The sequence below is a fragment of the Equus asinus genome, chromosome 24 (genome assembly GCF_041296235.1).
Source record: "Equus asinus isolate D_3611 breed Donkey chromosome 24, EquAss-T2T_v2, whole genome shotgun sequence".
Taxonomy (NCBI): Eukaryota; Metazoa; Chordata; class Mammalia; order Perissodactyla; family Equidae; genus Equus; species Equus asinus.
Window position 1 is genome coordinate 14,284,595 of NC_091813.1, and position 27,911 is coordinate 14,312,505.

The 27,911-nt window shown below is 37.8% G+C and overlaps 1 protein-coding gene and 1 non-coding gene across 4 annotated transcripts; both read left to right on the forward strand.

Annotated features, from left to right (window-relative positions):
• The first annotated feature begins 33 nt into the window (after positions 1–33).
• Positions 34–27,911, forward strand: MTO1 (mitochondrial tRNA translation optimization 1). Of its 3 annotated transcripts, none has more exons than XM_014834724.3 (12): positions 34–372; positions 5,050–5,249; positions 5,330–5,447; positions 8,945–9,234; positions 11,199–11,311; positions 11,406–11,596; positions 11,822–11,952; positions 12,573–12,777; positions 12,859–13,030; positions 16,578–16,696; positions 25,546–25,706; positions 27,033–27,911. In XM_014834724.3, the coding sequence occupies exons 1-12, from the start codon at positions 156–158 to the stop codon at positions 27,189–27,191; spliced, it is 2,076 nt and encodes a 691-aa protein (XP_014690210.2). In that variant the 5' UTR covers positions 34–155; the 3' UTR covers positions 27,192–27,911. The 3 variants fall into 3 exon arrangements, 1 of the variants encoding a protein (XP_014690210.2); XR_006519136.2 differs by having other exon boundaries at positions 40–372; positions 25,575–25,706; XR_011497764.1 differs by lacking the exon at positions 27,033–27,911 and adding an exon at positions 13,522–13,920 and having other exon boundaries at positions 40–372; positions 25,546–25,575.
• Positions 13,600–13,707, forward strand: LOC123280512 (U6 spliceosomal RNA). The gene has a single exon (XR_006519453.1). It is a non-coding gene; the product is annotated as a U6 spliceosomal RNA (small nuclear RNA).

A 27,911-nucleotide genomic window follows, 5' to 3' on the forward strand; every position in this document is an offset into this window, starting at 1 on the left:
CGCGCCAAACCGCCGATAGCGGCGACGCTGGGCGTAGACGTGCTACGCCGTGACGTCAGAGCAAGATGGCGGCGCCCTGAAGACGCTCTCTCGAGCCCAGAGGATTGGGCCTCCGTCCTGTCAGCTGCAGAGGCAGACGCTGCCATTCTCCAGCTATGTTCTCCTTCCGAGGCTGTGGTCGCTGGGTCGCGGCTTCCCTCACCAAACAGCACCCTCCGTCTGCCCGGCTCAGCGGGGAGAACGCCGCGCCCGGGACGCCGCGCTTCGACGTGGTCGTCGTCGGCGGAGGACATGCCGGGGCCGAGGCAGCCGCCGCTGCCGCCCGGTGCGGCTCCCGGACCCTGCTGCTCACGCACCGCGCGGACGCCATCGGTGAGGAGCGCGAGCCGCCGCGTCCCCGCCGCCGCCGCCCCTGCCCGCGCCCGGGCCGAGCGGCATCGCAGGCCCTGGGGCTCTCGCCGGGCGCGCGTCCCCGGGCATGGGGCGCCCGGTAATCGTTTATTAAACGACCATTGTGTTTTTATCAGATTTTGTGAAGCTCTTTTGAAGAATGATGCTACTTTTTGTTGCATTCTATAATAATTCTAATAATGCCATAATTTAAAGCAAGACCGTTTTGTAGCATCATGATAGATGCTAGTGACGTTATCTTGTAAATTATGCGTGCATATGTTTTTCCTCCTGCATTTTGCTTAAGAGTGAAGTTATTGAAATATTAACTGTTCTGTAAAAATTGTGAATAAGTCACTGCTTGTGTACTGAAATACTTTTTAAAAATTACCATTCAGCTTGCAACTGTGGAGAAATATACAGTGTAAACAGCAGTTCTTTGGGGCGACTATATGATTACCCAAGAGATTACACTTTGCTTCTTATACATTTCAGTGTCGTTTACATTTTTAAAAAAATAAAGACCAGGTACTACCTTTCAATAAAAAAAATATAATGAACAGAAAACTATTTTTGAACTAAGATCATTAAAGAGTATAAGTAATGTACTTCTGTCAGAAATAAAGGTTTTTCCCATCAAAACCTATTATTCATATTCTTCTACCAACAAAGGAATATATAAGTTTTCTTTTTAAGAATTTTCAGTGATATTTTAATAACTTTTATAGATAAGCTTACTCAATGACAATTCTATCTTAAAATCAAAGTTCCTAAGGTAATTTGATATGGTGAAGCATCAAGTATTTCTACTTGGTTTCAGCAAAGAAAGATTGCTTTGGCTTAGAAGGTTGAATGAATGTGAGAATACAGAATGCAAGAATTGTCCTCTTGTGGTTCAGTCATATCATCCTCTAGTACTGAAATCGGAGGCAGAAAGTCTTTTTTTTTTTTTTTTTACTAACCTGGAAAAGAATGCCTTTTGGCAAGCTGTCGTTTGCCTTTCATGACAGAGAGAAAAGCTTTCTGATCCTGTTTATTCTGTGTCATATCACTTAGGCATTTCATGGAGAAAGTTCCCTCTTGAAAAGATTGTTCGATGTTCTGAACTTTAGTCTAACCTCCACTGTGTACTAGCTGTGTGACCTTGGACAGAGGACAGTTTATCCTCAATTTCTTTCTCTATGAAATAGAAATAATAGTACCGACCTCATATGGTTGCTGTAAAGTTTAAGTCAGAAAATACATGCAAATCATCTGGAACAGCGCTTGCCCATATTAAGTGGTCAGATGTTAACTATTGTTTTATCATAAGCCTTTCACATAGCCGACTTCAGTTCTTTAGTAGAGTGAGAAATGGAGTGTACGTTTTTACTGCTGTTGCCCACCCCAAGTACTAGTACCACACTTGGGATGTTAGTAGGCTCTACTTAAGAGCGCAGAGGACCAATAGACTTCGTTATTCCAACTCCAAATGACTGGGAATGAATGTTGGGTCCCGAAGTTCTATGTTGAGAAAGATTTTGAGGGCGAAGCAAAAGAGAGTGCTGTGTTCACCTTTTATGCCTGTGAGAAAAGGGGCTCAACATTGATAAATATAGTTGAGAAAAAGTTTTTAGCAATTTAAAAAGATGAAGATTTCTTGGCACTTGACTTCCACAAATGTGTATTTTCTAAATAGGTATATAATATACACCAATTCAGAAAAGAGCCCAGAAGTTGTTTGCTTTAGAGATATAAGGAAGTAGTGGAATTTCAGTAATTTATTCTTAGGGTTTGGGGTGTTTTTTTTTTTTTCTCATATGTATGGGGACACTCGTTTCTGGGGATGAAAGTTTGAGAAAAAGGTCAGAAATTGGATTCAAGATTTAAAAAAAAATTTTTTTTAATTAACTCATATGTAATGAGAGTTAAAGCTATTTTGATGAGTAGCAATATCTAAAACATCACTTTAGATGCTCTAGGAGCCAGACATAATTTAAACATGTGCAGCTAGGTGGATGTCAAACAACATGGAGTAACAATGAGTAGTGAGCTGGAAAATACATTCTCATTCAGGTTTTTTGTTTGTTTATTTTAACGAAAGCCTTTATGTGTACCAAGCAAAACATTGCAGGGAAACAACTGGGTTATGACCTCTGATCTAAAAGTATCTGAAATGTGTCCTTTCCAAAGATGGGAAGAGGAGTATTTAAGAGTAGTACAGAGTAAGAGGAAAAAATCCTAGTTGCTGATGTCATTTCACATTTTAGTTTATATTTTGGTTACTTATTCATTAACAAATAATTCAAATGTTTCAGGTATGATTAAGTTATTGTGTGTGTGTTTTTCCTAAACAAAATGTCCTTGGCTGAAATATTTACAGTTGATATGATGTCTGGGAAAGAGGGAAGTGAGAAGAGGTATAAAAGACATAAGATTGGACCTGCTTCGATAATTGGGAATTCATTACAATGTTCTATTTCTTATTTTTTGTTTCTTTAATAAAATAGTTTAACATTTTTATGTGAAATAATATGTTGAATTAGAAACTCAGGAGTGCAAATTGCTTGCTTTCATGTAAACTCGATAGGATAAATATCCACTATGCTTATGGATTTTATACAAAGTGTCTGGAACACTTCTCTTTTTTTTTTTAAACATTGGCACCTGAGCTAACATCTGTTGCCAATCTTCTTTCTCTTTTTTTTTCCCCTTCTTCACCCCAAAGCCCCCCAAGTACGTAGTTGTATATTCTAGTTGTAGGTCCTTCTAGTTCTGCTCTGTGGGACGCTGCCTCAGCATGGCTTGATGAGCGGTGCCATGTCCATGCCTGGGATCCGAACCGGTGAAACCCTGGGCCGCTAAAGTGGAGCGCTCGAACTTAGCTACTCGGCCACAGGGCCGGCCCTGGAGCACTTTTCTAAGATATCCATTTAAAGACACTTATGTAAATAGTAATATTTTACAACTTTGAGAAAATAATTAGAAGAATTGTTAAAATGTTGGTGATAAATTATTTATGATTAAAAATGTAAAAAAAAAACTTCAAAGAAATTATGTGATTTTTAAAAAGTGAAGATCAGAAGCAAAGAGTATTTTACACTGACCTGGGAAATAAGTTAAAATAATTATTAGTAAATGTTACTTAGGCTTACTTTGTGCCAGTCACTGTGCTAATAGCTTTATGTACCCTACCTCATTTTACAAATAACAAATCCTTATTCAATGAGTTTAAACAAAAAGGAGAATTTATTACCTATCAAGAAGTCTGCAAGTAGATAAGCTCTAAAGTTGGTTAATTCAGCAGCCCACAACATCCAAGGATTCAGATTCCTTCCATATCTCCATTATGACGCTCTTGGATCATCTTCAAGCTAGCTGTCCTGATGATTGCAAAATGGCTGTTGTAGTTCCAGGTGTCACATCCAGGTGTGACAACTTTCAGCAGAAGTTTTTTCTCCTTGTATCTCTTTAAAGAGAAAAAGAAAAAAAAAATCTTTCCTCATGACTTATTTCCCCGCCTTAAACCAGACACAGGCAAGTAAGAACAGGAACACCGTGACTACTTTAGGTCGATAAAGATTTATCCCTCAACTCAGTTTAGATCACACTCCCCAAACACAGTTTCACAGGGGAGAGTATTTACCTAAATAAAATTGTGATTCTGTATGAAAGGAAGAAGGAGGGAAGTAATCTACTACAGCTATCATCCCTGTTGTTACAGTGCAGCAACTGAGGTACAGAAAATTAGATGACTTGTGGAAATCACAGAGTCTGTCAGTGGTAGATCTAGGAATTAAGCCAGATCTCTTTCACTCACTCCTAAGCCATGCTCCTAATCACAGCACTCCTCAGCCTCTGGGGACCATAAAAACTTGTGGAGGGCTCGATGGTGGCTGCAGTAGACCTGAAGATGTTAACACAGCTTTCCCACTCCACCTCCCATAAAAACCTTTGAGGTAACCACATTAGTTTAGATCTCCAAAGAAGATTAGGGGAATTTAAAGACACGGTATTAAATCTGGGTTCCTACTTTCAGGAAGTTTATAATTTAATTGTTTCTGCAAAATGAGCAAAAAGAAAACAGCAGATGGCATTTATAGAAGACGTAATTGATTATAGCAGTGAATCAGTGCAAAGGGACTTCTTAAAAGTATGTTTGAGGGCCGGCCGGGTGGTGCAGCCGTTAAGTGCTCACGTTCTGCTTCTTGGTGGCCCAGGGTTCGCTGGTTCAGATCCCAGGTGTGGACATGGCACCACTTGGCAAGCCATGCTGTGGTAGGCGTCCCACATAGAAAGTAGAGGAAGATGGGCACGGGCTCGGGGCCAGTCTTCCCCCAAAACAGACAAACAGAAAGTATGTTTGATTCAGGAAGGTTTTATGAGGTAAGGATTTCAAAACCACACTTTGAAGGAAAAGGCAACCTAATGAAAGAGTAAAATATGCATCAAGGAAAAGATGATCAAAAGAAACTGCTCACAGTGGTTTCTCTTCAGGATGCCTTCAGCAACTCTTGCATCCCACTGGGACTTCGGAGTTTTCCTTTCAGTGTGTGTTTCAAGTTTTTTATTTTTTATCATATGAGATGATTCTAGTCACTTGTACAGACACGTCCCTATTAAACACTCACAATGTGCAAGGTACTCATATATTTATTTCGTTTATGTCTTTTCTTATAGGTCAGATGTCCTGTAATCCTTCCTTTGGCGGCATCGGAAAGGGCCATTTAATGAGGGAAGTAGATGCCTTGGATGGCCTGTGTTGTCGAATCTGTGACCAGTCTGGTGTACATTACAAAGTATTAAACCGGCGTAAGGGACCAGCTGTTTGGGGTCTGAGAGCTCAAATTGATAGGAAACTCTATAAGCAGAACATGCAGGTAAGAATAGGGCATGAAAACAGGAGAGATTATAGTGGTTGTTTAACTGTTATGTTTCAACTTGGGTTCTTTTTTGACAGAAAGAAATCCTAAACACGCCACTGCTTACTGTTCAGGAGGGAGCTGTAGAAGATCTTATTCTTACAGAGCCAGAGCCTGAGCACACTGGGAAATGCCGTGTCCGTGGTGTTGTTTTGGGTGTGTACTGGTTATAGATGATAATAATGTGTCAAACTCCATGTGAGAAATTTATTTTAGAGCAAAGTATGGCGATATTTTGCTTATTCGAGGAAATTGTTGTGTTTTCTCTTTATGGATAAGAAAAATTGTATGAAAAAATCATATTTCTCTTTTCATTTTCATCTTCATGAAGCTCAGTCAAATTCTGAGCTCATCTGTACCATCTTAGTGTAGGATTTTATGGCCTACACAGTTGTGTCTTTTTCTCCTGGTCTTTCTGTTGTAATTTGTATTTTTCCTAGTTATGACTTTAAATTTTTAAAATGTATATTTTATAAGATTATTATATTTTTATTTATGTATTAATTTTTTAATCAAAATAACATATGCATGTAATTTTTTTAAAAAATCAAATAGAATTTAAAAGTTTGTATGGAAAAACAATTCTCTCTCTCTCTAGACTTAACCACTTCAACTTTCTTAGTTGTCACTTTGGATATATAGCTCCCTATTTTTAACAGTATGCTTATGCTTTTACTCCCTAAATTATCAGTCTTGGACATTATCTATTAACTTTTTGTTATGGTAGCTCTTTTTTAATTTCCTACTTTCTTGCCCTCTGTCCTTCCAATAAAATTATACTGTAAATTTCGGTTGATAGTATTTACATTATTATGATTATTTAAGTATTGTTCACTGCAGATCCAAGCAGAATGTTATGTTTGTTTCCTTTCATATACCTCTTTACTTTGTCTTGGGTTAATCATTACTTTATTTTTTTATTTGCTTATTTTACCGGTTCAACTTTTTCATCAGAAAAAACGATTGTTTTCTCAATACTCAAATAATCTATCAATTCTGGTTTTTCCTTTGATGCTTCCGTCTCACAGACATCACCTTTCACGCCCCTCAGACGCCTGTGCTGTAGTCGGGACAGTTGCTCTCCAGGCCGTCTACACAGGTGTCATTTTGAGATTTCCTTTCACCACGTGGCTGTGTTACGTCCCCCCTTGTCTCCCTGGACTTCAGACTGTTTCTTTCTTATCACCTCATCTTGTTGGAGCACATCTTCCAGTAGCTTCCTAAGATTCATGACAGGTAGATTTTCTGAGTCCCTACATATCTAAAAATGTATTCTTCTCCCATTAGACTTCACTCTTAATTTGGTGAAGAATAGGATTCTAGTTTAAATCCTTTTTTCCTGAGAATTTTGACAGTCTTACTCCACTATCTTTTAGTTTCCAGTTTTGCTGTTAAGAAGCTCAGTGCATACTGATTTAAATTTTTTTGTATATGAGATATTTTTTCTTTCTGAAATCTTCTAGGATCTTGTATTTGTCTCTGGTGTTCTAAAATTTTAAAATGATGTCCCTCAATGTGGTCTTTGTTCATACATCGTGGTAGGGTACCAGGTGTTCGCTTTCAATCTAGAAATCTTTGTCCTTGGTTTCTGGAGTGGTTTCTTCTATTATTTCTGCATGCCCTCTTTCTCTCACTTCTGTCCCTTCTTGGATTGGTCATCTAGGTTTCTTCTATTTTTATTGTTTGTCGTGTTGCCATGCTTTCTTAGGAGATTTCCTTAACTTTATTGTCCAAATCCTTATAATGAATTTTTAAAATTTATGTTTTCCTTTATAAACAGTGTCCTTTTTTTCTGATTGTTTATTTTTCTTAGCATCTTGTTCTTGGTTTCTGAATTTGATGTTTTCTCTAATCTGTATAAGGATTGTAATTATCAATTTTGAAGTTTCTTTCTGATCTGTGTATTGTTTTGTCCAGATTTCTTTATTCTGTTGCTTCTTTGGGCTGCTCCCTTTCATGTAGAGGGCTTTCTTCAAGTGTCTGGGGAACTTTGGTTGTCAGTTCAGATTTTAAAATGAGGCCCTAAAACACTGATTGGAAGATTTGTGTGTGCAGTTAGTATTATTGCTTGGCTGACTCTGTGGTCTGGTGATTAGGGATTGAGCTGGCTTTTTGTTGGGGAACTCCCAAATGGCGATGTCTGTTAGTTCTCAGGAGAAGAGTCAGCTTTCTGGCTAGGGGACTAATATGGCTGCCTGCGAGCATTCTGGGAACAAAATGGCAAGAGGAGCTGTGCTAAAGAATGTCACTATTTAAAATACAGATCTTGACCTAATTTCCCTGTTTTAAAGTTAATTTTTGTTATAGATTTGTTAGTTTTTTTGAATGGGGAGTACATACACATGGTAAACAGTTTAAAGGAGACAAAAGAATACAGAGTGAAAACGTGGTTTCTCTCTCTTCTTGTCCCCCAGCCAACCAGTTTTCTTTTGCAAGAGCATTTCTAGTTTCTTGTGTAGTCTCTCTACCTATGCATATATATGTGTCTTCAGGGGTACATATCGTATATATATTTTAAATTTTTGTCACATAGTAGTAGTATGTTATGTGCACTGTCCTGTACTTTCCCCCCCACTTAATCTGTGTTTGCTTTGCTTTTGGAGCTATGTTTCTTTTTTTAAAGTTTGTGTTTTTGTTCTGGTGATTACGTTATAATAACTATGATTTATATAATATGCTTTATCTTCTGTTTCTTCTGTGTTTATTGACTTCCCTCTACAAACAATAACTAAATTAGTTTTATTTTCATTTCCTTTTCTCTCCAGATTTAATGATTATGTTATTGTTATTAATGTAGGCTTTTATACCTTTAAATTACTTATGCTTCTGTTACTTAATTTAATATCTTTAAATGCTGATTTTTGAACCTGTCTATATCTTATAGGCCCAAAGATATGATTTTTTTTTTCTTGAGGACAAATAGCCCTGAGCTAATTACTGCCAATCCTCCTCTTTTTGCTGAGGAAGACTGACCCTGAGCTAACATCCATGCCCATCTTCCTCTACTTTATCCATGGGACGCCTACCACAGCATGGCTTTTGCTAAGCCCTGCCATGTCTGCACCCGGGATCCGAACTGGCAAACCCCAGGTCACTGAGAAGCAGAACATGCAAACTTAACCACTGAGCCACCGGGCCAGCCCCTTCTCTTCTGATTCTTGAGTTACCACCACCTCCCCTCTGCTGGATCAGAGTTATCAATCTTCCAACCACTTTCTGTCTTCCAAAAATATTTTGAAATTTCTCATCTTTTGACAGGTTCTTTTCTGTTACTTGTCTCCGTGATTTTATATGTCTTTTGTTCCTTTATTTTATTTTCTTGGAGTTTCAAGAGGGAGAAGAAATCATGTGAGGTAGTCTTTTGTATTTAGCAAGAAGTCTAAAATTAATTAATTAAAAAAATTAACTGACATTAACTTTTCCATGCTGATATGACTTTAGGAACATGTGAATTGGTGCTAACATATTATGTTCTCCCTCCCAGCTTTCTTGAATTCTTGCAATTGATAACATATGGCCTTCTTATTCATTTAAAATTCTTAAGTTTCTAAAGACAAAGTTTTTCTGTAGTTCTAATGTAAAATAGTCACATTCCACTTTGATCTATGGTAACAATTAGAAGACGATTTTACTCTCTTTCCTAAATCGTTTAGTGGATGGAAGCACAGTGTTTGCGGAGAGTGTGATTCTGACTACTGGGACCTTTCTGAGAGGCATGATGGTCATTGGATTGGAGATGCACCCGGCAGGACGCCTAGGGGATCAGCCTTCCATAGGGTTGGCTCAGACTCTGGAGAGGTTGGGGTTTGTGGTGGGAAGACTGAAGACCGGGACTCCACCCCGAATTGCCAAAGAGTCCATTAATTTCAGCATTCTAAACAAGCAGACACCAGATAATCCACCCACACCGTTCAGCTTTATCCATGAGACAGTGTGGATTAAGGTAAGATAATTTATGATAATCTGGCTTTACAGCTGATATTGGTTGTTCACAGCAACATATAGCCTAACCATTTCTTTCTCTTTTTTTTGGTAGCAATTCTCTTTACATCACTATTGCTTAGGGTCCAAAAAAAGTGATCTTTAAAGGATTAGCTAATTTGGCTAATTTGGTGTTTCCCCATAAGTTCTTAAATTTCATTACTTTGATAACTGCCTATTTGAACTTTTTGAAACAATTTCAGACCTACAGAAGAGTTGCAAGACTATTAAAACAAACTCTTATAAACCATTGAAATTCACCCATTTTTAATATCTTCCCATATTTCTCTCTATATATAGAGACATATATAGATGTGTATGTTTAGTGTTTGTTTAAAACAGTAATACATTTCTTATTTTTTTCCTGAATCATTTGAGAGTAAGTTGCAGAGATCATGACCCTTTACCTCTAAATATTCAGTGTGTCTCTCAACTAAGCACAAAGACATCCTCCTATATAACCTCAACACTGATGAAATTCAGGGAATTTAACACTGATACAGTGCTGTTACCTAATATAGAGTCTATGGTCAGATTTTGCTGATTGTCCCCATATGGTTCTTTTTTTTTTTTTTTGAGGAAGATTAGCCCTGAGCTAACATCTGCTGCCAATCCTCCTCTTTTTACTGAAGAAGACTGGCCCTGAGCTAACATCCGTGCCCATCTTTCTCTGCTTTATATGTGGGACGCCTGCCACAGCATGGCCTGACAAGCAGTGCATAGGTCCACACTCAGGAGCTGAGCTGGCAAACCCTGGGCCACCGAAGTGGAACGTGCGCGCTTAACTGCTGCGCCACCGGGCTGGCCCCCTGATATGGTTCTTAATAGCAACTTGGTTTTTTTCCTATCTAGGATGATATGCTGCATTTAATTGTCATTTCTCTTTAATCTGGAACAGTTCCTCAGTCTTTCATGATACTGATACTTTTGAATAGTACAGGCTACTTGTGCCTATCTTTTGAATTAAAAAAATGTATATTGTGTGTTTAGAATTGAGGACTAATAATTGATGGTCCTAGTTTTCTGCTGAGTGTTATCCTAATGAGTGGCTCTAAATAGTCTGTTATTTTGAGCAAGTCACTTTTATATTTTTGCTTTGGTAAAATGTAAATTGTGATGATACTTTCTTAGTGTGTATATTTTTAGACTTTTTAAAAATAAACTTTCAAATTACAGAAAGTAGAAAAAATGGTCTAATAAATGTGTCCATCACCCAGGTTCAAGAAATAACATTTTTTGGCATTCTTGTTTCATCTTTCCTCAACATTTTATTCTTGCTGAGTTTTAGAGCAACAATCCCAGACATCACATCATTTCACTTATAAATACTTTGGTATATGTCTTTAACAGATAAGAACTTTGTAAAAAATCAACCACAATACCATTATCACCCAGCAAAACATATTTTCTTAACATTCTCTGATACTCAGTGTTTAGTTTTCCCTAGTTGTTTTTTGCAGTTGTTTTAAAATGTTTATTTAAAATGTTTACAGTTTATTTAAAATGTTTTTTTATAATTGTTTTATTTGAACCAGGAACCAAAATAAGGTCTACACATTGCATTGGATGATGTGTCTTATAACAGTTTTTTTTTTTTTTTTCCTGTTTTTGACGTTTATATGTGGAAGAAAACTGAGTCATTTGTTCCCTAGAATTTCCTACATTCTAGATTGGTCTGATTTCATCCGTCTGGTGCCTTAAACATGTTCCTCCATCCTCTATATTTCCTGTAAACTGGTGGATCTAGAGGCTTAAATTTAGATTCATATTTTGGGTTGTTTTGACAATACTTCATAAGTAGTCCTTGGCATTATGCATAGATTTAATGTCTATGAAAGTAAGTGCATATCATGTGTGCAGTTTATTTGACTAAGAGGCAAACTAACAGAGAAGCAAAACAGTTCTGTGACTAGTCCTGTGTCTCAGCCAGAAGATCAGCTGCCGTGTTACTTGACTCACACCAACCCTAGAGTGGATGAGATTGTCCTTGAGAACCTTCACCTTAATAGTCACGTTAAGGAAACTACAAGAGGACCCCGGTAAGGGCAAAATATCAGTGCTTAGTTATTTTAAGGGGTGATGTCAATGCTCTTTTCTTTCATTAATTTTTTTTATTTCAATGTCCTGTTCTAGATACTGTCCCTCCATTGAATCAAAGGTTTTGCGTTTTCCAAACCGTCTGCATCAGGTTTGGTTGGAACCTGAAGGATTGGATTCTGGCCTCATCTACCCACAAGGGTTATCTGTGACACTACCAGCTGAACTACAAGAGAAAATGATCACATGCATCAGAGGCTTGGAGAAAGCTAAAATGGTGCAGCCAGGTAAAGGGAATCACAGCTGCCTTTCACTGTGAGCTCAGCGTCAGTTCAGCAGACAGGAGGCCTCAGTTACCCTCACGGTTAGAGCTTCCGAAGACAAAGCGCAACATCTGTGCATTTAAAATAGTGTTCATTTTTGAAGAACATTTAATGATAATCTTTGCTTCTCTGCCTTGAAGCAAACCAGCTCTGTTTTTATTTATTCTGCATCATTTATTCTTTGCTCAGGCTATGGTGTTCAATATGATTACTTAGACCCCCGTCAGATCACTCCTTCTCTTGAGACACATTTGGTGCAACGGCTCTTCTTTGCTGGACAGATAAATGGCACTACTGGTTACGAGGAAGCTGCAGCTCAAGTAAGAGGTTGTTCGAATGTTAGAAACAGAAAGGGACTATTGAACTGCTGTACCTCTTAGTGTCTGTTATAGTAACTGATAGATCTTAGGTACAACTCAACTGGAACAGAAGACTTACTTCCCTTTCAAGATCATATGGAAATGGCTACTGTATGCAATAGGATTTAAAAAACACTTGTGGCCTTATTACTCTTTTCTGAACTCGTGGATCTAAAAAAATATAGATTTATTGTACTGCCCCTGAAATTAAAAAAAAAAGAAAATGTAGTCCTTTTAACATAACTTTATTGAAAATTATATTATTATTCCTTTTAAGTGGGAAGTTGTGTTATTGTTACATCTAAGTGGGGAAAGGCTAGAAAAGTCTTACAGGTGGATTTTTTAAAAAGATTAGCCCACCTAGGCTTATTGGGAATATCAGATATTGTTGAAAACAAAGTGGTACATTACTCATATTCTGTTTCTGAATAAGGATCACATTTTCTGTCTCTATGCTATCCCTTCTGGGCAGTGCCTGCTCTCTTGGTGCCCCATGCTGTTTTTTTCCAGGTAGTGTTCTGAATAAGAAAGCCCTTTGTTTACTTCACAGTAGTGCTCTAAACATTTCAGTCTTCTTGTAGGGTGTGATAGCTGGAATCAATGCAAGTCTTCGGGTCAGACGCCAGCCTCCTTTTATCATTAGCCGAACAGAAGGCTACATAGGAGTCTTGATTGACGACCTCACCACACTGGGCACCAATGAACCATACCGTATGTTCACCAGCCGAGCTGAGTTCCGTTTGTCACTGCGCCCCGATAATGCTGACAGCAGGCTCACATTCCGAGGTCAGTCTTCATGAAGTCCGGCAGCCAGGTTTATTCTTCTGTGACACCTCTCTCATTCTGCTCTTTTCCTCCCTCTTCTAGGGTATAAGGAAGCTGGCTGTGTGTCCCAACAAAGATATGAAAGAGCTTCTTGGATGAAGTCTTCTTTAGAAGAAGGCATTTCTGTGCTAAAATCCATTGAGTTTTCAAGTTCTAAATGGAAAAAGTTAATTCCAGAGGCTTCTATAAGTGTTAGTAAAAGTCTGCCTCTCAGGTAGGCATTTTTAATATAAACCTTTCTCACTTTTTACAGAAAATAAGATCATTTCAGAAAGACATTACCTAAAGATGCCCTACTTACACATTTTAAATGAATGTAGCTTACTTTTGGCTTGTTTTCAGAATCCTTTAGATGTAACTTATCTCTTTACACAGTATTAAAAATATATATGATTCTAAATTATTATTTTTATTTTTTATATAATTTCTCTCTGGCCTCCATTGAGTTCTGACTTCCCCAAGATTTAGAGGGTACAAACCAAGAAATATTTCTTTGATCAGCCTGGAGCAATTAGAATGGTCTCATCTTGTCTGTGAGCTCCAGCAAGGAAACCTCTTTGGTTAAACAGAGTGTTATAAAGTCTTTGGACTTACTTCAGGAGTACCTTCCTACATTTTAGGGGTTTTTTGGTTTTTGTTTTTATCATTCTGGTTATATGGACTTTGAGTCTAAGGGACATTAATGGAGAGCTTTTTGCTTTACAGATATGTTCCTAAGGACCTTGCGTAGTTCAAAATCTGCATATTTCAGCACTGATTTTTCCCATTAAAAAAAAGTAAGCTGTGCTCACCTTGGCCAGCACAGACACTAAAATTGGAACAATACGGAGAAGATTGGCATGGTTCCTGTGCAAGGAAGACTTGCAGATTCATGAAGCATTCCATATTTTTGATGTACACCTGAAATTTATTCAATGTTAAAAATCAATGTTATTTCAATTAAAAAAGGTTTTTTTTTTTAAGTGTGCCAGTTGAGGGAGGGGAGTTGCTCAGACGGCATCAACCTACACTTGTAGCTTAGAAGCACAGATCTTGCAGCTGTATCTCCCGTGTATATTTCTTTTTTTTAACCTGTTTCCCTTGTGAGGATTTTGTAGATTAAAGGTATACCCATTTTAATGCTGCTTTTTATTATCTAATCTTGCCAAATGCACTCTCCTTAATTAACAGCCTAGCATAATATGTCCTTGTTTTCTTTCATCCATCATGGTGTTTTATTGTTTACAACTTCTGTTCCCAAGTTTTTACTTTCATGGAAATTTCCCAAAGCACTGGCACCACTGTTAGAGGCTATTAAGCAGATTTTTAATGATAGTAACAATAAGTATTAAAGAACCTGCATAGTAATCACCCAGACTTGGGGACCTCATTCACAGGAATGACAGCCTGATTCACAAATAAGGATGGCGGAGATACTTGTTTACCACCTAAGTGGCCTTGAGAGATAGCAGTAGTATATACATGGTTTATAGTCACTCAATTTTCCAGCTATTTGTTTGTTTTAAATTTAGGAGGGTTCACAGTGTTTCCAACTTCGCACAAAGAATTTATAACATTATGCTTTGTTTTGATCAAATGTTGTACTATTTCAAATTTATTTAATTACAATTTGCATTAAATATGACTAATTGTATTGAGATCATAGTGAGAGCAGTAGAAGTTTTCAACAAGGTTTTAATGGAATTACTTTGGTAAAAATATAAAACTGAGAGTCTCCTTTTTCATATATTTATGCATTAATTAGCATTTTAGCCATTTTGTGAAGGTGATTTTTTTTTAAGTAATTTGGCCAAATGCTTTCCTTTTTAATTCAGGTACCTTTCCCTTCAAGAGGGAACAGTGTCCCAGTCCCCATATTTGATTACAGCAGAGTATTTACAGTGTAACATTCAGCCTCCCAACATGAACTCACTTTATCAATGCCTAGATATATAAAGCTAAAAAGGTAGAAGATTGGCCAAAATGCATTTATTGCATACATGCCAGGCTCTGTACTAAGCACTAAGTTGAACAAGACTTTGAGCAGGTTTTTTTTTTTTGAAGATTGGCCCTAAGCTAACATCTGTTGCCAGTCTTCCTCTTTTTTTCTTCCTTTTCTCCCCAAAGCCCCAGTATATAGTTGTATATCCTAGTTGTGGGTCATTCTAGCTCCTCTATGTGGGGTGCTGCCACAGCATGGCTTGATGAGCAGCATGTAGGTCCACGCTCAGAATCCAAACTGGTGAACCCCAGGCCACTGAAGCAGAGCACGTGAACTTAACCACTTAGCCACAGGGCTGGCCCCTTGAGCAGGCATTTTAACAAAAGAGATACAGAGTGCATGTGCATGCATTTTCCTTTCAGGATTATAGGGAAATGCATTGATGTGTTAGATGGCTCAGACATTGTCTCTTGTGTTCTGCTGAAGTGTACGGACTTGTCCTTTCTGTGCCAGAGCTCTGGGCTCTGAGGCTTAGGCTTGATTCAAAGCAGGTCTTGAAGTTTGGACCTAAGAACAGCTCCAAGCCTTGTAAATAAATTATTTAAATTTTTTTAAAAGTTAGGTGGTCAAGGGCTGTCTGTGAGGTCACTATCCTCCTGGATTCTAGGGTAACTAGTTAGTCATTAGAAGGTCTACCCCATTATGTTCTATAATTTCTGAAAGGACAGCCATTTCTGTTTTGGAGCTTAGGGTTATATGGTTTCATTGCAGCTTATCTGATGAAGTCTCTGTAATTAGTTGACCTAATTTGTCTCTTGGAGCACAACAAAGTGACCGGTTCCTTATAGGGAGGGAATTTCTGGACTTCTAGAGCCAGAAAAGATGAGTCAAGCATCTGCAAAGGGTGATAATGCATGACTGTGATAATAGAAGGAGCTATAGAGGTTGCTGGGAGGCCTGGGAAGACTCAGCACTCCTGGATGGGCAGATCTGACTTTCTGTTGAGTTGATAATTAATTGGTTTAATTGATTTTGGGTGGACAGAATTTTTCAAAAAAGCAAGCTATTGTAAGAGGGAAAGATTGGGGCCAGCCTGGTGGCATAGTGGTTGAGTTTGGTGCACTCCACTTCAGTGGCCCAGGTTTGTGGCTTCAGATCCCAGGTGCCAGCCTACACACTGCTCATCAAGCCACACTGTGGCAGTGACCCACATACAAAATAGAGGAAGCCTGGCACAGATGTTAGCTCAGGCACAACCTTCCTAGAGCAAAGAAGGGAAGATTGGCAACAGATATTAGTTCAAGCCAATCTTCTTCACCAAAAAAAAGAAAGATCAAAGTTAGTAAATAAAAATAAAATGAATTAAGGCAGTAAATGTAGGAAAACTATATACATCAGTGAGGCCTTGTGAGACCCAAACAAAACGAGAGGGAAACTGCAGAATATTTTGCAATCTTGAAACAAGCAGGAGATCTCCTTCACAGGACATGGACTTAACATGGCTTAGATGTAAATACTTAAGAGAATTCGATTAAACCCTTGTTATCAGAGGACACTCTGTCTTTACAAGAAAGGGAGGACAAATGGGTTATAGCAATCAAAGCTTTACCAACCACTAGTTTCTCACGATAAAGGAAGGGAGTTGGGGAGAATCACACACTAAGCTCATTGAGGTCCCCCTGTGTTGCAGATGCTGCTGCATTTGCTCATTGGACTTGGAAAGAACTAGGGGTATCTTTTGATATTATTTATTCTGAGATTTAGTATTGTTTCCCAGGAATCTTGTTTTAATTTGCCTTATATGGACCCAAATGTTAATGAAACTTGTGTGTATTTACAGAGCTCTGGATGTTCTGAAGTATGAGGAAGTTGACATGGAGGTGCTGGCCAAGGCTATTCCAGAGCCCTTGAAGAAGTACACTGAATGTAGAGAGCTAGCTCAAAGACTGAAAATAGAAGGTAGGAAATACTTTTTTACTTAAGATGCCTATATGCTCTTATATGTGGACATTACGAATGGACAGCAGATCCAATAAGAGCCCTATGTCAAGAAGAGCCATTATTACCATAGGACCAGCATAGTCTTAGGCTCTGTGCTACTCAAAATGGGGTTCCCAGGCTAACAGCATTGCAACATGTGGGAGCTTGTTAGGAATGCAGAATCTCAGGCTCCACCATGGACCCACTGAGTAAGCATCTGCATTTTAACAAGATCCCCAGGGGATTTGTGTGCACATTTCAAGTTTGGGAAGTGCTACTGGAGAGTTCTCCTTTAGATAAAAAAACTTATTTTTTTCCCTTGAGCTTCCTTTTTACATTTTCCCCATCTAATGTCCTAATAATGAGAAAAATAATACTGTCTTTGGCTTTGACAAAATAGTGGAATACTCTACCATTAACAAATACTCTGTATCAGGCAAAGAAATCCAGAGTCTGTCCCTGTACATTATAACACTTGGTGTGCTCTCATACTCTGGATCAGTGTATTGACCATCAAATCCACAGATGACTTTTGTAGTTGCTCTGCCTTTTTTTAGTTTTTCATTATGAAAAGTCTCAAGCATAAACAAAAAATACTGAGAATAATATCAGCTTCTGCATTTTGACAGAAGATTTTTTCCTGAGGTAGGGAACTATGTGGAGAAAAAGGCAGGGAACAGAATGAGATGGGGAAAAGGGTAGTAAAAGTTGGAAGATGTTGTACTGTTCAAACAGGAAAGGACTTCAGTTCCTTGAGGACCAGTGAAGATGGTAAGAGTGCTGCATTCCTTCTAGAAGCAGCATTTTCTTTGAACTCCAGAGAGGTCTGTCACATTTCTCTGCTTTGGCTGTATATATAGGATGACCCAAGTACTACTTACCATCCCAGAATGCAAGCTAACAAAAGTCTACCAACAAAAGGAACTCACCGAAATCCTAGAATCATTCTTTCAAATGACCAGACACTAGTAGTATGCTAATGTATAAGAAGTAATGTTGACCTTTTATTTCAACATTCTGATTTCTCTGTTGAGTAAAATTTACCTGATTGAACATTTAGGCTGTTAGCCCCTGGGAAAAGGTGATTAAATTCTGTATTTTAAACTTGGTTTGCAATTTTGCTTTGTCTGATAAATCACTAGGTTCAGGTTAGAATAAAGAATAGTTATCTTTAGAGAGTGATGTCAGCATCATGGCAGAGTAAGCTCTTCCCTTAGTCTCTCCCTGCTAAGTTACAATAAAACAGACATTCATTACCAACAGAAGACTCCCTACAAAGCACAGTAGGACATCTGAGAGATCCACACAGCCATACATCTGAAGGTGGGGCTACTTCATCCCCAGGAAACAGTGGAAGGAGGTGAGCAGATCTCCTCCTCAGTAGCAGCAATGAAGGTAACAGGTCCTCACACAGCAGCTGGTGCACAAATGGCAGAAGAGGCAGGGGAGCAGGCAGGCCTGCACATGAATGCTTTTGCTTTCAGAGTGGCAGACCAGCCTGTAGGAATACTCCACACAGAGTGGTATGGCTCAGCCACCATGTGGGCGTCCCCATGAAGTGCAGCAGCCCAGGCAAACAGTCCATCAGCACAGAGTGGACCAGCAAACGTGTGAAAGAAGGTACCCCACCCCTCCCCACCTAGTGAACAACTCACCCAGTCCCCAGCCAAGGCAGCAGATTTGCACCAGAGCACCTCCATGTGCATGTGTGACCCACCAAGTGGCTGCAGCCAGCAGGCAAACACAGACAAGCACTGTCAGCACAACTTCCAGCAGATGCAGCAGGTTCAGAAAACAGCTCCTGCCCCTCCCCACCAGTGGTGGCAGGTGGAATCTGTGGCCTGATAACTACCACTGTGTGCCAGCAAAGGATCACTTCATCAGACACAATGAAGAAATTCATTAATGCTCCAGAGCAGAAGGAAAATGACAAGTCTCCAGAAACCAATCCTGAAGTCACAGAAATTTACAATCTAAATGATAGAGAATTCAAAATAGTTCTCATAAAGAAACTCAACAAGTTTGAAGAAAACTCAGACAGACAGTTCAATGAACTCAGGAATATAACTAATGAGCAGAGGAATTCTTCACCAAAGAGACTGAAAATCTAAAAAAAAACCAACAGAAATTCAGGGGATGAAGAACACAATGAATACGATTTTTAAAAATCTAGAAACCTTAAAAAACAGCTGCTGATATGGAGGACAGAATTAGTAATTTAGAGAACAGAAACATAGAAATGCTTCAGGTGGAGAAGGAGAGAGAACTACAACTAAAAAAAATGAAGAAACTCTTTGAGAAATATCCGACTCAGTTAGGAAATGCAACATAAAGATTATACATATTCCAGTGGGAGAAAGAAGCAGAGAGCTTGTTCAATAGAACTCCTCATTACATCACAGCAAAAAGACCTTCTCCAAGGCGTATATTAGTAAAACTGACAAAAGTCCATGACAAAGAAAAAATACTAAGGATAGCAAGGCAGAAGAAAATAACCTACAAAGGAACCCCTATCAGGCTCTCAAGTGGATTTCTCAGCAGAAACCTTACAGGCTAGGAGAGAATGGAATGATATTCAAAATTGTGAAAGACAAAAACTTGTGGGCAAGAATACTCTATCCAGGAAAACTATCTTTCAGATATGATGGAGAAATAAAAGCTTTCCCAGATAAACAAAAGTTGAGGGAGTTCCTCACCACTAGACCTCCCTACAAGAAATGATCAAGAATGCCCTCATACCTGAAACTAAAGGGCAAAGATTTACAAAGCCTTGAGCAAGGAGATAAACAGACAGACAAAATAAAAAAATTGCAGCTCTCTATCAGAACAGTTTAGCAAACAATTACATAAAAGGGAAGGCAAACATCGAAAATAACTATAAACATTTTAATCACAACACAAAACAATAATTTTTGACAAAAATAACTTAGAAGGGGAAGAGGATAGGGATGGAACCTGTTTAGGCTAATGGAGATAAGAGGCTATCAGAAAATGAGCTCTTATTTTTGAGATCTTTTATACAAATGTCATGGTAACCACTAAACAAAAAATCAGACCAGAGACATGAATCATAAATACTGAGAAAACCATCACAGAAAACCACCAAATTGAAATAGCAGTCAGAAATACAAAGGAAGAGAAACAAGCGAAATACAAAACAACCAGAAAACGAACAATAAAATGGCATTATTAAGCCTTCATATATCAGTAATCACTCTAACTGTAAATGTATTGAATTCTCCAATCAAAACACACAGAATGGCTGGATGGATTAAAAAACAAGACCAACAATATGCTGCCTCTAGGAAACACATCTCAGCTCTAAAGACAAACACAGGCTCACAGTGAAGGGAAGAAAGACGGTACTCCAAGCAAATGGCAAACAGAAGAAACCAGGTATAGCTATACTTCTATCACACAAAGCAGGCTTCAAGATAAAAAAGGCAGGGAGAGACCAGGAAGGGCAGTATATAATGATGAAAGGGACATTCCACCAAGAGGATATAACACTTATAAATATATATGCACCTAACACAGGAGCACCCAAGTATATAAAGCAACTATTAACAGACCTAAAGGGAGAAATTAACAGCAACACAATAATAGAAGGGAACCTCAGCACCCCACTTACATCAATGGATAGATCAGACAGACAGAAAGTCAGCAGGGAAATAGTGGACTTAAATGAACCACCTGAGCAGATGGACTTAATAGATATATATATAGAACATTCCATCGAAAAACAGCAGAATACACATTCTTCTCAAGTGCACATGGATCATTCTCAAAGATAGACCATATGTTGGGGAAGAAGGGACGTCTCAATAAACTTAAGAAGATTGAAATCATATCTAGCATCTTTTCTGACCACAATGCTATGAAACTAGAAATCAACTACAGGAAAAAGCCTGGGAAAGTCACAAATATGTGGAGACTAAACAACATGCTACTGAACAGCCATTGGATCAATTAAGAAATCAAAGGAGAAATCAAAAAATACCTGGAGACAAATGAAAATGAGAATACATCATACCAACTCTCATGGGATATAGCAGAAGCAGTTCTAAGAGGGCACTTCATAGTGGAACAGGCCCATCTCAACAAACAAGAATAATCTCAAATAAGTAAAATTTAAACTACACTAACAGAACTAGAAAAATAAGAACAAACAAAGCCCAAAGCCAGAAGAAGGAGAGAAATAATAAAAATTACAGCAGAAATAAATGAAATAGAGACCAAAAAAAACAGTAGAAAGGATCAATGAAACTAAGAGCTGGTTCTTTGAGAAGATAAACAAAACTGAAAAACCCTTAACAAGACTCACTGAGAAAAAAAGAGAGAAGTCTCAAATATATAAAATTAGAAATGAAAGAGAAGTTACAACAGATACCGCAGAAATACAAAGGACTATATCAAAATGCTATGAAAAACTACATGCCCACAAATTGGATAACCTAGAAGAAATGGATAAATTCTTAGACTCATACAATCTCCCAAAACTGAACCAAGAGGAAATATAGAATCTGAATAGACGAATCACAAGACATCAAAACAGTAATGAAAAATCTCCCAAAAAATAAAAGTCCAGGACCAGACAGCTTCTCTGGAGAATTCTACCAAACATTCAAAGAAGATTTAAGACCTACCCTTCTCAAACTATTCCAATGAATTGAAGAAGATGGAATGATCCTAACTCATTCTATGAGGCCAACATCACCCTGATACCAAAACCAGACAAGGACAACACAGAGAAGGAAAATCACAGGCCAATACACTGATGAACATAGATGCAAAAGTTCTCAACAAAATATTGGCAAACTGAATCCAGTAATACATTAAAAGGATCATACACCATATCAAGTGGGATTTATATCAGGGACACAGGGATGGTTCAACATCTGCAAATCAATCAACGTGCTATGTCACATTAACAAAAGGAGGAACAAAAATCACAGATCATCTCAATAGATGGCAGAGAGAGCATTTGAGAAGTTCCAACATCCATGTATGGTAAAAACTCTCAATAGAATGGGTATAGAAGGAAAGCACCTCAACATAATAAAGGCCATATATGACAAACCCATAGCCAACATCATACTCAACCGGGAAACCCTGAAAACCATCCCTCTGAGAACAGGAACAACACAAGGATGCCCTCTCTCACCACTACTATTCAACATAGTACTGGAGGTTTGGGCCAGAGCAATTAGGCAAGAAAAAGAAATAAAAGGAATCCAAACTGGAAAGGAAGAATTGAAACTCTCACTTTGCAGACAACATGATCCTATATATAGAAAACCCTAAAGAATCCACCAGAAAACTATTAGAAATAATCAACAACTACAGCAAAGTTACAGGGTACAAAATCAACTTACAAAAATCAGTTGCATTTATATACAGTAATGACAAACTGGCAGAAAGAGAAGAATACAATCCCATTTACAATCACAACAAAAGAATAAAATATCTAGGAATAAATTTAACCAAAGAGGTAAAAGACCTATACAATGAAAGCTACAAGACATTATTGAAAGAAATCAAAGATGAAATAAAGAAATGGAAAGATACTCCATGCACATAGATTGGAAGAATAAACATAATTAAAATGTCCATATGATCCAAAGCAATCTACAGATTCAGTGCCCTTCCAATCAGAATCCCAGTGACATTCTTCACAGAAATGGAACAAAGAATCCTAAAATTTATATGGAACAACAAAAGACCCCGAATAGCCAAAGCAATCCTGAGAAAAAAGAACAGGGCTGGAGGCATCACAATCCCTGAGTTCAAAATATACTACAAAGCTACAGTAATCAAAACAGCATGGTACTAGCACAAAAACAGACACACAGATCAGTGGAATGGAATTGAAAGCCCAGAAATAAACCTACACGTTGATGGACAGCTAGTCTTTGACAGAGGAGCCAAGAACATACAATGGAGAAAGGAAAGTCTTTTCAATAAATGGTGTTGGGAAAACTGGACAGCCACATACAAAGGAATGAAAGTAGATCATTCTCTTACACCATGCACAAAAGTTAACTCAAAGTGGATGCAAGACTTGAAAGTAAGACCTGAAACCATAAAACTCCTAGAAGAAAACATATGCAGTGCACTCTTTGACATCAGTGATAGCAGCATGTTTTCGAATACCATGTCTTCTCAGGCATGGGAAACAAAAGAAAAACAAAAAATTGGGACTACATCAGACTTCAGAGCTTCTGCAATGCAAAGGAAACCATGAAAAAAACAAAAAGACAACCCACCAACTGGGAGAAAATATTTCCAAATCATATTTCTGACAAGGGGTTAACCAAAATATAGAAAGAACTCTTAGAACTCAACAACAGGAAAACAACCTGATCAAAAAATGGGCAGAGGAGGGGCTGGCCCCGTGGCCCAGTGGTTAAGTTCGCGCGCTCCGCTGCAGGCGGCCCAGTGTTTCGTTGGTTCGAATGCTGGGCGCGGACATGGCACTGCTCATCAGACCACGCTGAGGCAGCGTCCCACATGCCACAACTAGAAGGACCCACAACGAAGAATATACAACTATGTACCGGGGGGCTTTGGGGAGAAAAAGGAAAAAAATAAAATCTTTAAAAAAAAAAAAATGGGCAGAGGATATAAACAGACATTTTTCCAAAGAAGATGCACAGATGACCAACAGGCACATAAAAAGATGTTCAACATCACTAATTATTAGGGAAATGCAAATCAAAACTACAATGAGATATCACCTCATTCATCAGAATGGCTATAATCACCAAGACTAAAAATAACAAATGTTGGAGAGGATGTGGAGAAATGGGAACCCTCATACACTGCTGGTGGGAGTGCAGACTGGTGCAGCCACTATGGAAAACAGTATGGAGATTTCTCAAAAAATTAGAAATAGAAATACAATACGACTCATCTATCCCACTACTGGGTATTTATCCAAAGAAATTGAAATTAACAATTGAGAGTGACATACTCACCCCTATGTTCACTGCAGCATTATTCACAATAGCCAAGACATGGAAGCAACCCAAGTGCCCATTGACTGAGGAATGGATAAAGAAGATGTGATATATACACACAATAGAATATGACTCAGCCTTTAAAAAAAGACAAAATCATCCCGTTTGCAACAACATGGATGGACTCAAGGGTATGATGTTAAGCAAAATAAGGCAGACAGAGATAGACAAACACCATATGATTTCACTCATTTGTGGAAGATAAACACACAGATAAAAAGATTAGTGGTTTCCAGGGTGGAAGGGGGTTGGGGGGTGGGCAAAAGGGGTGAAGGGGCACATATATTGTGACGGACTATTAGTGAGGAGCACAATGCAGTCTATAAAGAAACTGATAAATAATTATGTACAACTGAAATTACACAATGTTATAAACCATTATGACCTCAATAAAATAAATGGGGAAAAAAAGAATTATCGTCTTTAACTTGTTTGTAGGAATCCTTGACTTCAGCCATGGAATAGCTACTTTTTTGCCTTGTTCTTTAAAGACTCTGGCACATATAAAGACTCTAATTTATATTCATGGCTTAAAAGAAATCCCACTAGGTTAAAATACAACACATATCAGTAGTTTTCAAATCACTCTTCCTCTCCTCCTCTGCATTACACATCCACTTCTCGACATGTTTCTCGAGGACATAAATCAATTTCAGATTCTTCTTTGTATTCTCTCTCATGTTTTGCTATATACATATGTGAAAGATTAAGTAATATACCTTTAACATATACATTATCTCCTCATTTATATTCCATGATCCCCTGAAGAGTCTATGCATGAGTCATAAAATAGTATTACAATTTATTGTCCTAATTTGTTATATTACAGTGTTGTATTAAGCCCTTTACATGCATTATTTCGTTTGAGACTTAGAACTGTCCTGTGTGGCATTATTGTCTTAATTTTACAGATAAGTGGTCACTTGCCCAAGATCACACAATTGGTTAGTGGCAGAGCTGAAACTTAAACCTGCCTGGTCTAACTGCAGGGCCCGTGCACTCCTAATTATCCTTTGTTGCCATAAAGACTATCAGAAGTCATCCGGATCAGCTCGTAAACATCTAGATAAAGAAGCCGAGGCTCAGAAGGAAATGACGTGCTCGTGGTCAGAGGGTAATTTGCTGGGAGAGCCAGGCTCAGAGCTGAGGTTCTTCTGGCTGCCAGTCAAGTGATGGAAGCAGATGCAACCAAAACTTGAGGGAAGGCTTGTTTTCTTGAATGGGACAGAATGCCCACCTCAATTTAGGTTTCAAAATGGGTTCTGAATTTATTTTTCTAAGAACATAATGCTTTAATTACACAATAATTGCAGAATTATCTGTCTAACTTACCTTCTGAGTGAAACTTTAGTTGAATTATTTAAATTATCATCTGAGAAGCTCTGCTTTTTTAAATTATAGCTTTATATAGACACAATTCAGAAAACTTTTCTAGAAGAAACATCCTGTCTTTAGGACTTAACATTCAAACTGACAGCCTATTGAGGGAAATGCTCCACCAAAATTTGCACTGAAGGAAAGCAGTTTCTTTTTTTACCTTTAATTTTCCAGATTTTTGAAATGAAAAAGACATGCAATAAACTACCAGACAGAATGTTGCAGTTAATATGCAAGATACCACCTCTCTTCAATGTTAGCCTCAATTTCCTCATCTGTGGAAGGGAACACCTGCCCCACCTGTCTCATGGTGTTGGGATAAGTGGAAATGATATAAATATGCAAAAGCTCTTTATAAATTGGAAAAAACTATAAAAATATAAGTTGTTAAAATAATCTGAGTATCATAATGTAATTAATTTTGTTCACCAGCCACTTATGAATCAGTATTATTCCATCAGCAACAAGAAATAAAGGAAGTTCAGCGAGATGAAGCTCTCCAACTGCCAGAAGACCTAGATTATTTGACTCTCAGGGATGTGTCTCTGTCCTATGAAGTTCGAGAAAAGCTACAGTTCAGTCGCCCACTGACGGTAAGAAAACAGATAGTGGATAGGAACAGGTTATAAATAAAGAGACAGTGGTTTAATTCTTTAAAGCTGGATTACAGTGGCCACATAACTAACGTTTTATTTCATCATAAAAAACTTAACCTCTTATTTTCATATATCTCTTTGTATCCCACAGATGTTGGCATGTTTTCAAGAGATGAAAAAGCTTAGTCTAAATAAATAACTAGAAGTCAAGAATTGGGTTGATTATAATTATCTTCTCGTCTCAACCATGTGCTGAACCATCAGTGCAGACTAGTGTATATGCATGACTTAAACCACTTTAGGTTAAAATATGATGCATATCAGTGGTTTTCAAATCTCTTCTTGGATCTCTCCCTAGGGGTTCCATTGTGTTGCCTTGGGAGCTACTAAGGGAAAGAGGGGAGCCAAAGAGGTCCCCACTCCATGCTTCAGCCTCAGATTTGTGTGTGTGTGCACATGCACACACGGCACATCTGTAAACATCTGTAAAAACGTTCGTTATATAGTATTGGACTATAATAACAAATATTTAAAGACTGATAAGCTATATTTATTGATTCTGAGATGCACATTTTAACATCTCAAACTAAGTTGTATCTTAAAAATTGATGGTGTATTATAGTTTAGTGGGCAGTGTTTTGTTTGTTTAGTAGTGGTTCATAAAATAAAGGGGCATTTAACAAAAATATGTTTTGTAAAAAATTTTTGAAAAAAATGATTTTTATTAAAAGGAAGAGTGATTTCATCAATATAACATGGTGTTCTTAGCAATAGTCATCATGGAAACCAGGCAAACAGGCCTTAAATTTTATAATTCTCTCTATATATCCTATTCATTTTGGGTTATGTTTTTATGTATAGTCATAGGCTACATTGCCTGACATGATGGCCACTAGCCAAATGTTACCATTTACGTTAATTAAAATTAAATAAAATAAAAGTTCAGCTCTTCAGTCATAGCAGCCACATATGGCTAGTGGCTACTGTATTGGACAAGTGCATTATTATAGTGCAAATGTTATAGAAAATTCCATCATCACAGAGAGTTCAATTGGACAGCGCTGGTCATCAGAGTTCATCTGTTAGTTATGTGATCTTGGACAAGTCATTTACATCTCTGAGCCTCAGTTTCCCCAGTTTGCAAAATATTAGTAATAATCACATTTCCTTTATCTACTTTATAGTTATTTTGAAGATACATTGTGATGATAGTTTTGAAAATATTTTATAAACTATAATATATAGATTGTTAATAGGAGGAAAATAGATTTGATTTGATTTGACATAGCTCACTCATGTTTCTCTTGTGGTTTCAATTCTTAGATTGGGGCTGCGAGTCGTATTCCAGGAGTGACACCTGCTGCTCTCATCAATCTGCTCAGATTTGTGAAGACCACTCAGCAAAAACAGGCAGCTGTGAATGAATTGTCCAGAACTGATCAGTGCTTATGTGATACAGACAAACTTGAAGAGAGACAGTAATAGCTTTCTATTCATAGAAGACTTTTAGTCAATACAAGAGTATAGATAGGAGATAAGTATTTATATTTAGCACCCATTAAAATAACCTTATTAGGTTACTGTGGGTTTGTCATGAATTTATGAAGAGGACAGAGATTATAATTGTGTTTTGTGTATCTGAAAAAATAGTTATAAACTCTTACTTCATACTCTTTCTCAGGTGCTCTAATACAGCGAGCCTATTTATATGACTTTGTAAAGTGTTCATCAAAGAGAGATATAGTGGCCGTAAAACTAAACCTGAAAAAAAAAATCTCAGCTTGCAGATTTGCCTGTTCATAAGGACTTTGTCCACTAAATGTACCAAATTAAAAGTTGTATCTTTCAACTCGTTTTGAAAGTTAGGTGTCTTCTGCTTGGTTCTGCTAGGTTAGGAGGCAGTTTCACAGCCCTCAAATTCTTAGGGCTAAAAATCTGAGACTATACAAAATCATCCAGAATTATTCATCAGTGCAGACTTTCTAATACGGATTTCCAATATTAGAAAGTAGTATGTAGGATGAAAGTTGACTTCTAAGATTTCTGCAGGAAGTCCTCATCAATAATTGTCTTTGGACATTAATGAAAACTCTATAAAATCAATAGATTGGAAATCATACTTTCCTATCATCTATAATGTGGAAAACTTTTTGGTACCCTTGTTAAGAGAGAATAAAGGTTGTTACTTTATATCATACAAAA